Source organism: Haliotis asinina, chromosome 7, assembly GCF_037392515.1.
Source record: "Haliotis asinina isolate JCU_RB_2024 chromosome 7, JCU_Hal_asi_v2, whole genome shotgun sequence".
NCBI lineage: Eukaryota > Metazoa > Mollusca > Gastropoda > Lepetellida > Haliotidae > Haliotis > Haliotis asinina.
In genome coordinates, this window is record NC_090286.1 from 52,852,465 (window position 1) to 52,863,097 (window position 10,633).

General features: G+C 38.2%; 1 protein-coding gene across 1 annotated transcript; it reads right to left on the minus strand.

Annotated features, from left to right (window-relative positions):
- Window positions 1-1,854: 1,854 nt before the first annotated feature.
- On the minus strand, window positions 1,855-6,422 carry LOC137290847 (transmembrane protein 234 homolog). The gene is made up of 5 exons (XM_067821999.1): window positions 6,300-6,422; window positions 3,968-4,119; window positions 3,445-3,511; window positions 2,991-3,083; window positions 1,855-2,724 (listed from the first exon to the last, which is right to left on the minus strand). Exons 1-5 carry the CDS (start codon window positions 6,319-6,321, stop codon window positions 2,660-2,662), a joined length of 399 nt encoding a protein of 132 aa, XP_067678100.1. The 5' UTR covers window positions 6,322-6,422; the 3' UTR covers window positions 1,855-2,659.
- Between the last annotated feature and the right edge of the window lie 4,211 nt (window positions 6,423-10,633).

Below are 10,633 nucleotides of genomic sequence, written 5' to 3' on the forward strand. Positions count from 1 at the left end.
TACGGCATCTTAGAAAGAAATACAGTTCGCTCTACCACCACGTATAGTGTAATAAAGCACACTTTTCTCCTGTATTTCGTAATTAGAGTATGATTGATGCAGATGCATTCAAAGGTCACATATTTCCATTTAGAAAAACCCAATTCCTGTTGCATCTGTATGATGTCGGCCAACCCTGCTTTATGATTCCTGGACACAAGCAAGGAGCCTGGTACACACGTTAACCCTCTGTATATTGGCATAAAAACTTGCCATCAAGTGACGTACGAGGGGATGTCAATAAGTTTTGAGCCCTGAGCATTTTTCATACCCAGGTGTCACAGCCTATGGTACGACATTGAACCTTGGGGTGTAGCTGATGTGATATTCAAGTTTTGGTATCCTACTCTCAGAAGTTATTGAACAGCTCACATTGACACAAAGAGACCCGAATTATTGCTGCTACTGAGGACCAAAATGGCGCCTTGTACAGAGATGGCATCAGCGCCTGGCAGAAAGATGGAACAAGTGTCTTGACTCACAAGGGGACTATGTTGAAAAATAAATGTGGTTCATACCAATATTTTGTGTTTTTCTATGCAAGGCTCAAAACGTACTGACATCCCCTCGTACTATCACTGACAGGGTCTTAGTACTATACAAAAGAAACCTTTCATATAATGCTTAGACCTCGCCAGTGACAGTGTACATCTTGATAACAGTTTTAGCGTTACAAGTCCCTGTGAGTACTTGATCACCACGGGTATATGAAGGATTAATTATGTGTATGATATTGTGCTTTACAATTGTTAAACGAGTTATTTCACTTTATTTTCGCTTTCAAGTAAAATGCAATAACTACTAAATATGAACCCGAAATACATATATTCGTTTGTAAATGTGTTTTGCCTTAAAGAAAAGGAGAAAACGGCACACAATACAATATACCCTTCTTTAGGTGAATACATAGATATGATACAAGACAAAACACAAGATAGAAGAGATATTTTACCTCATACATAAGTGTCGCTTTCTGATTGGCCACTCGCTCTTCTATTATTTTCAATGTACCAAACTTACAAATGAGGTACATTGTAAAATAATCTACAACACTGTTACCTTGGTGTCCAACGAATGTGAATTCTCTTAACGATATTACTGAATGTAAATCGATGGAACTGAGATAACTCTAAACCTGTTATTCTTGTGTCGTCTTCAAAATTCAGCGATGGTTGCAATATGATTAGCCTCAAATTCCAATTAATAAATTTGGACAAAATGTTCAAATGTAGTCCCGGTGAATATTAAAAACGGGATTTCACCGCGGCCAATTTGCTAAGATAATATACTTACAGGGGAAAAAAATGCAAGATGCAAGATTCGAAACCTTTGATTCACATGGGTGAATCACTAAAGTGTACGATCCGATACCCATGCTTCAAACAGTACAAACTAGACATTGAGATGGTTGGTAAGATAAATACGTTGTTCATTGGTCCCGTGGTGCCAATGGCATGGGTGGTGTACCCTTGATGTTTGTTTATGTTCCCCTCGCCCATCTTGACTATAAGTGAGGGTAGTGAGACACAGTGGTGTCAGCTAAATTCATAGTCGTGCCAAACTCAGATCAGTTCTATTTTGTTTGTCTCAAACTCAATTGAGTACTGATCTCTGTCACGCAATATTGCCGACAGGAGCACCTCACCACCTGATCCTCATCATGCATTCTTGATGCACTGATATATTGACCATTGAGACCAAGATCACCGCTCCTGAATACACCATGTTAGTTGATCTCTCTCACAGTTGATTGGACAATGTCTCACTGTACTGTTATGGATCCTTGTTCATGACACCAAAACAACCTCACTAATGTACAATAACATAAAACAACTTTAATGAACATTAACCTTATCATATAAAATGATATATACAATGTAGGTACACTTCAGGAAATACTGGTAAACACATGAAGAAATAATAAGCACAGTAAATGTATCTGATGATAACCACTTATTTCAAGTTTACCATAAATAAATATGAACACCACTTTGTTTCATAATGTAACTGACTACCTGTGTTTGTGGGGGTTTTTTTTTAAAGAAAATAAGTGACAATCTGACATTTTTCATTATCTGTATATATATTTTCTTCAATGTACAAAGTCAACTTCTGATGTCCTCCATGACTATACAGAATACCTTAATACCTTAATTTATGACTTTGATGATGGTAAGGTAGTATTAATCCAAGATAACTACACTATACTGGAACCCAAATGAAAATGTCTTTTAGAAAGTGACAGAAGTAAACAACGTTTTGAAATACAAGGAATGATTGTTTTTACAAAATTTTCAAGACGAGGTTTGTATATGTTCCAACGCAAAAAGACCATTCATACAATTCCAGCACTTTCAAGCAAATTTCATGAAAAAAGGTATAGTACTTTAATCTGACCAGGGATAAATTCAAGCACTTATTTTAGTCACATGAAGTTGATCCATGGCCCGCAGAACCTTTGTACAGGGCATGATTCTCATATACATGTTACTTACACATAGTCAGACTTCCAATGTATGATGATATGCTTTGTTCATCAAAATAAAATTCTGCAAATCTCTCAAATGATCTGAAAAGTCACTTTTGTGTCTCAGTGGAGTGCAGACTAAGGGAGGAAGTGTCATGTTTTGCTGTACACACAGAGTGCCACGCCCATCACCACACAGACCATGCCTGCATAGGTCTCTGAAACACAAATTTTGGCAAAAGTATTAATGAAATAAAGCTTTGTGTAGCACTTCTGGCAAAAAACTTTGTTTTAGTTCCTTCCTGTCTGATATCTTAACAAATAACATGTTTTTTTATAAAATTTGAAATCCGTACCTTAATGCAAGGTTAATGCATTGATCTTAACTTACATTTGAGATTATGTCAGATCCCAGGTAAACTGCATAAGGAGATATGCTGGATGGTCAGCCGCTGGCATTAATTGAATTTTGAAGCTTACTTACCCCAGTGATTGATCTTCTCTCCAAGAAGCCTCCCTGACAGGCTTGTGAATATAAATGTCAGTGAGTTTGTCAGAGGAACTGCAAGGCTTAGTTCTGAAAACATGAATGAGCAACTGTAAGTTGTTGAAGAAGCATTACTAACAATCTGAACGCTATCTTCAATGAAAATAAGGAACAAGAAATGTACTGGAAATATATAATGGCCTCATCTGCAGCCTTCAAATTATTAATATTCCCTCAACTGACATGTGATATATAACCTTTATACAAAAGACTGTCAGTAACTTCATTTGATGTTATTAATCTTTAGATTACTACAAAATTATCATTTTACAGGTTTTACCACATGTAAGGAAAAGAAGATGAAAATGTGAAAATGTGACAGGATGATGATTGAGTGAATGAATCACATCAAAAGGTAATACATCTCACTTCAGTCCAGTTTGTCACATACCTGCTGATGCTAGTGTTATGTAAAACAAGACAGACCCAGACTGGTTCACGAGGAAGGGGATTAGGTACTGCAAAATGAAACATAAAGGTATAGAATGGGCCGTAATAATGCAGTTGAAGTACGATAAGATACCCTCAATAGCATCACAATATCTGGCACAAAACTTGGCCAGTCGAATTTTACAGAAATACTCCCACCAAAGTAGACAATTCTGACTTCCTGTCATAAAGTAGTGGTTCATGTCATTACAAATGTCATCCATATACATGGCACTGTATTATGATGTAACGAGCAGGCACTCAGTGATTCCATACATTTCCATAGTATCACCTGGAAATGTTTTGTATCCAAGTGTTTAAAAATTGGTTTTGTGAAATTAGTACAGTAAATACACACAGGTTTTGTTAAAATTGAATTCTAAAATATTATTTCACAGGATCATTTTTGCACAACTGCCTATTTTGGGACATAAGACTCACATACAGCTATAGTTTGACCATATTATTTTTGTTCACATAGTTACCCTCCAGTTGAAGAAAAGAAATCCAAGTTCAGCAAGGAACTGCCTTATCCTGCTGTCATGCTTTATATTTTCAATGCCTTGACTGCCCTTCTTGATGAAAGGATTAGTGGATCCCCATAGTGCTGCTACAGCTATCAACCAGAAGGCATTCTCTGCAAGCATACATGAATTGAGTGAGTATGGGTTTACATCCCATTTAGGAATATTCCAGTCATATGACAGCAGGGAACACCAGAAACGGGCTCTGACATTGTACACGTTACAAATGGTGGAATTGAACCTGTACTGCGAGCATGATGATCAAACCCGTTTTCTTCCAGGCTACCCAAACATCCCCTTTCAAAAAGAATGTGACATACGCAGGTAGAGAAACCAAAAAACTGCTTTTCTCACTAATGATAACAAAAGAGCATCAGGAATACATTCTTCATACTAACAAGGTAAACTTGGAAGATTTCAAGCAACCAATATGTGTGTAAAACAAACACAACTGTTTTCAGGTTTTTCCAGAGTGCAAATTCTATATTAGTTGAATCTCACTCACAAAAATGTGATAACACAGGTTTGTATTTTGCCATGAATAATAAGGCAACAAAAATCGACAAGTTCATCACTGACATTCATCAGAGAACTGAACAAAGCTTCTTCAGTCTTATTTTGTATCTTAAAAAGCAAATGGTCTGGAAAATGTTTTAAAGTGCCCAAATCATAAATTACTAACGTGGGGGTTTCCTTATGGAATTCACCACAAGCAATCTTTGCTTGTTGTCAGTCTAAGTAAACTTAGCCTCAGTACTTTTCGTTACACTCCACTAATAAGTCTAACAAAATCTCATGGGAGGTCTCAGGTAACCTTTGAGATTCACCAATCAGAATACAGCTTACCAAAGCGTGAAAGTGAACATTCACACATACATTTTGAACTTTTTATCTTGAAAAGGTTCATACCCAAACAATTCCAAATGCTATTTAGCGTATGATCGCTTCCAGGTGATGCACACTGCACACGTTACAACCATGACAATGGTGAGTAAACAGTCACTGAAAATAGTGTTTTTTGCAGTATTCAAGGATGTCATCTTGCAGAAATATTCGCTAACAGTAACCATGTCAACAGAAAACCCAATGCGTATATACTGCAGGTTAAATAACTGTGTTATATGCAGATTTTTGTTAATTGAGAGATCTGTGTCAGTAACCTGGGCCCCGTTTCACAAAACTCTCGCAAGCCTAAGGTCTCGTAACTTTTCTCGTAACATTTGTACCTGGCATACTGTAACATAGGAGGTGCAAAGGCTACGGGAAAAGTTACGAGACCTTAGGCTTACGAGAGTTTTGTGAAACGGGGCCCTGAATATTTCCCTTCGATCCCTAAGTAGTAGCTGTTGTCCGATTAGTTTGATTATTTAACCGTCTAGCTATTGATTGGATGGTCATAGGTCGCTCAAAGGTTACCTGACGTGACCTTCTAGCGTTTGTTAGACTCGGTGGTGGATGTAACATGTAATAACACTGAGATTAAGTTTACTTAGACTGTGCTTGTTGTAAAAGGCTTTATGGAACAGGTGATAATTATTTATCAGATGTGCCTTCCTCCAAGCAAGGATAATTGTAGGTGAAGGTTAAACAAATGAAAAGCTTGTACGTAACATGTTGAAATTTTGTTGGTTATGAAACAATTGTACGAGTTTTTCACCCTTAGCAACTTTGCAGATATTCATGGCAAGTTTATAGTTGTAGATCTAAATTATGCAAATTTTCAAATTACAAATTCACACTTTCACACTGCCTAACATTTGGGTAAGACTTCTGCCCTTATTCCCACCAATAACTCCTTTGAGTTATTTAGAATTTAGATTATATTTCAGATGAGGAACATATATGTGAAACAGGTGTTATGATTAGACTGAAATAAAATTTAAGTTGGGGGGTGGGGGTGGGGGTGGGGGTGGGGGTGTGAATCTGGGCGGAAGTCTTTTTCTTCCTTTTAATCCTACGTATAGATTTGGTACAAGTTATCTGATCTAATAAATTTGCTGATTCGCATTTTTAACAATATTCTAAAGTACAACTGCCTAACAGTTACACATGTTTCAAATACTACACATTATCATCACGAAGGACGTACTCAGAAGAGGTATTCTGTATTAGTCTTAAATGCTTTGAGAGAAGTTGCTCATTATTAATTCAAATGACACTTGATCGAAAACAGGACAAATCACGAGTCACTGTATGAAACATGCAGCGCATTTTGACAGGAATAGAAGACTAATTTCAGTGTTAATCATGTAGACATTATTTGTGTTTTTTTTATCAAAATATTCGGCCTTACCAACATTAGAATGTTCAGTCATTATCTAGGACCATAAAAAATACCGGCTCGCTGCCCCGCTAGCAGACATCCGGAAGTCGTCTGCGTGTGTGTAAGCTCTGATGCAGTGCGTGGTATTTGATGGAACAAGGTATCACTGCGAAGAGCTCAGGGATTTTGTTTTAGAACTTACATAAAATAAATAACCCACGCTCTTACGAACAGACGAGGAGACTATAGTTGCTTTTCTTTTCAAGTTATATAAATCAACATAATCATAAATTGTTTAAAAAACAAAGACATAACGTACATAACAAGAAATTCCTCTCCGTCTTCTGCAACTATTTTCCTCACAGCAAAGGACTTTCACATACCAAAAGCAAAACGTGCTTAGATCTATTTATATTCTTTTGTACAGCTTACAACCCTCTGGAGAATAAAATCAGATGGCATCAACTCCTCATCCTTCCAGTTTTGATGTTTTCCGAAACAGTCATTTTTATTATTGTCAGAAGTTTTTTTTTCGATGAGGGAGGTTTACGCCTCTTACCAGTCATGGGGCGGTGGGGTAGCCATGTGGTTAGAGCGTCCGCTCGTCACGCCGGGTTCGATGGCCTATATGAGTTCAGTATGCAAAAAGGGGCATCAAACTAAACTCACTCTTACCAGTCATGTTACCATGCACTGACGTGTACACGTGAGTAAACTACAGACCTTACACTTAAGCACACACACACATCCACCCCCACCCCCACCCCCATGTCCTGAAATGATATTATCAACTGAACCCACCCCATTCTCAAGAGAGGACTCCCCCAACCCACACACACACAACCTTTCTCAAAAAGCTGTATCCACCTCTGTAACAATTTAATGAAACGTAACTCACTGATGTTCAAGCTCAAGCTCATTAGGTAAGTTGTTCCATTAATAAGTCGCATTCAAAATTCATGGAGATCGACATTTTCTATTCTCCAAAGTCTTTTTTAAAACCCATAAGCTTATTTATTAGCAGAAAAAGCAATAATAAAAGCAACAACCATTCCCAGGTAATTGCTCTAGATTAGTATCAGTGGCCCGTTGATGGCTGAAAACCAAAAGATATTTTCTCTCCTGAAGTCTGATCATGAGATACATATGATAACTATTTTAGTTTAACCAGGCTTGTAAACAGGCAACGATTTCTTTAAATCTGTTGTGCTGTTATTGTTGTCAGTACAGTGTGAGATTGTATGCTGATTTTGGAAATTGTTATATGCGTTTGATCATCATTTTAGTAAATAAACAAAATTAAACAAGGTCTAGAGAATGTAGACAAATGTATAAATCAACAAACGACAATGAAACGAAACAGTTATCTCACGAGCCTCCGACCTTAGATTACATATATTTTTAAGGAACCACCCAGTACATGTATAAAGAGTCACTGAGTTGGATTATACCTTCTCTGTGGCCTTGGGGCCAGAGATGGAAAAGATGATGCTTCTGGCCCTGGAGAGTGAGTGAGTTCAGTTTTAGAAGCTCTTAACAATATTCCATCAATATCACGGCGAGGGACACCAGATAGTACCAACGTGGGGAATCAAACCTGGGTCTTCGGCTTGACGAGCGAACGCTTGTACCACTAAGCTACACCACAGCCCTCAAAGACTGAAGATGTTTTACACCTGATAATAGCGGATGGTATGAAGAAACCCGGAGTTTCACGTCAGAGCTAAATGGATCCGTCCCTTAACCATTAGCCGCATATCGATGATAAGTGGCTGTTGTGTAACATCCATAATTGATATGTTCATTTGTATTGCCGATTCATTGAAATGAAACTTTCGTAAATTAAACGAGCACTTAACTCACATTAAGCACTAGAGGTTCTCATTAAGTCAGATGCGCTCGTTTCACAAATGAAATAACCAGTTTAATCAAGGTATATATATATATGTGTACATCTCAGCTGAAATTTGAAGTTACTTTTATCCCGTTGGAACTGGAGGAGACTGCGATGGAAATACTTCTTGTTCTAATTGTGGGGTGTTTCGGGATCGTGGGTAGTTGTCTCAGCATGGAATGGCTAGGTCCATCTTCCGTCAAATGGACACTTCATGGACAAGAGAGTGTATCCGATGTGTCCAAAACCTTACTCCAGTGCTTTGTGGCTTGTCAGCCACTAGAAGGTTGTGCTGGGGCTCTGGAGAACAGTCTGTGCAAGAAACTAAAGGCTCTTGCTGTGGTGGCTGAGGAAGAAAGGGTTGTTGAAGAGAAGATTATATCTCTACAGAAAGAAGAAGCCATACATAGGAAAGACGTTGTAACTTTTAATAATATCACTGGATTAACCGTGAGTAAGCAGGTCCTGTTTGATGGACCGTCTACCCCGACGCCAGTGACAAGAAACACAGAAACCCGCTCATCGTCTGTAAAGCAAACAAATGGAAACACAGTTCCAAACATGCAGGAAAACAACGACCCATTATTTCATAAACTAGGTAAAATTACCAACATTGAAGAGAGACTTTTCACTTTAACCGAAGGAAATTATCTTCTTGTTCTCAACGCAGGAAATACACGTTTTGTCCGAACTGGAATTAAACTCAAGACAAGGGGAATACAGAGAGTGGCATTTGATATTATAAGATCGATCGTCTTTTACACCCGTATTAGGCATTATTTCGAGCATTTGTTTCAACATAGCTTGACTGATCAACACCAGAAACTGCCTTTTAAAGGAAATATGATAACTTTTCAGGTTGTTGTTGATTATCAGTTTCTGGTTGTACTGTCAGCAACAAATTCTGGCGGCAAACTAATGACCTACAACTACAACCACAGGAAGGTTTTTACTTTGCTTGTGGAGAGAGGCTATACAGGCGGTAACGTAATTGTCAACTCTGAAGGGAAAGTTGTGTATTTTGCTTCTCTTGTATATTCAACAGGAAGGTATAAATTAATAAAGGTAAAATTCACAGCAGGCGGTGAGAGAGAAAGTGATGGGGTTAAAAAAATCCCTTTTGATATAAATTGGCCTAATTTTGATATTTTTGGAGGAACCTTTTATTTGTTAAACAAGAATGGGTTGGTGATTATGAACAAGTTCTCCAAAGCCCCACGCATGATAAATCTGCCACAAGGTGAAAGACATCAATGCCATGATGTCATGGCAACAGAAAAGACACTATTTGTTTTCTGCCTGGGGAATAGTTGTCCACTGTTTAATGCCATGTGTGATATCTTTATATACACCTTTGACGGAAAACACCAAAGAAGGATGAACCGTCCAGGCGGGCAGAGAGGACCAGTTTTCAGAATCTGATAGACTTCTCCAAAGTTCGTACTGACCATCGAGTTGGCCTTGCAGACTGAGATGAGTTTGGGGATAGTGGAGAGCTGAAAAAGGTCCTACAGTGGACCAGTGTCACCAAGTCGTTTCTGTGAGGTAGAAACGGTTCTTTTTGAAAGGGACAGCGTGGCTATGATCCAATGCAGTTTCTTTGAATCGGAAACGAAATAAATACAATGCTCTTCCTATTTCACGTACGGCCTAAAGGATGTTTTAGCATTTTGACAACCCTATTTTTTGTTTAAAAAGAGTTGTTTGTGAAATTCTTTGAATATCATTAAAGCGCCTCAGATATGATATGGTTGCTTTTGTTTGATGGTTGCTCGATGGAAATAAGTTAAATGTGACGATATGACACATAGGCGAATGCAGAGGGGTAGTATGCCCACTACTAGACTCTCAACCTATAACATTTCTATCAAGCATCGGAGATATAAATAATATACTGAACATCATTGAAAACGCACCACCTGTAAATTTTGAAATAAGGCAATAGAATCTTTTGGAAATGGAAAATTAATGGTGGGAATTTTGATAATAACACACTAGATCGTAAATAACGCTCTACAGTAAAAAACGGATCGTTCGAACACATCATCGAGCACATCACATGAAAACAACAAAATTCATGCACATCACACACGAAGGGCACAAATTGCATGCAGAAAGCATGCTGTTCAGGGGTATAAATGACCTTCGGCACAAAACCGTTCTCATTTTCGCAGTACTTTCGTAAGTAAAGTTTTTTCGCCATGCCAAGATTGTCACCAGAGGAACGGGAACAGGCCTTGGGTATGTTGCAGGTCGGCGCTTCAAGCAGAAACATTGCACGACGATTTGGGTGTCATCATTCGACCATTCTGAGGCTTGCTAACAGATACCAACAAACAGGAACCAGCAGGGACTGATGTTCAGTATATATTATTAGTTACGAATGCATAACAGAGCCATGTCCTGTGAAGGTACCTGTGTAGACACATATTCGCATAGTTGTGGACAGCGCACAAGTGAATGTCAAATT

Excerpts from the sequence above, each read along its gene's own strand:
- LOC137290847 (XM_067821999.1), bottom strand. The coding sequence starts at position 6,321 with ATGACTGAACATTCTAATGTTG. Across the intron at positions 3,512-3,967 it reads TTCTTTTCTTCAACTGGAGG|TACCTAATCCCCTTCCTCGT; the intron begins GTAACTATGTGA and ends TTCATTTTGCAG. Across the intron at positions 3,084-3,444 it reads CATAACACTAGCATCAGCAG|AACTAAGCCTTGCAGTTCCT; the intron begins GTATGTGACAAA and ends TCATGTTTTCAG.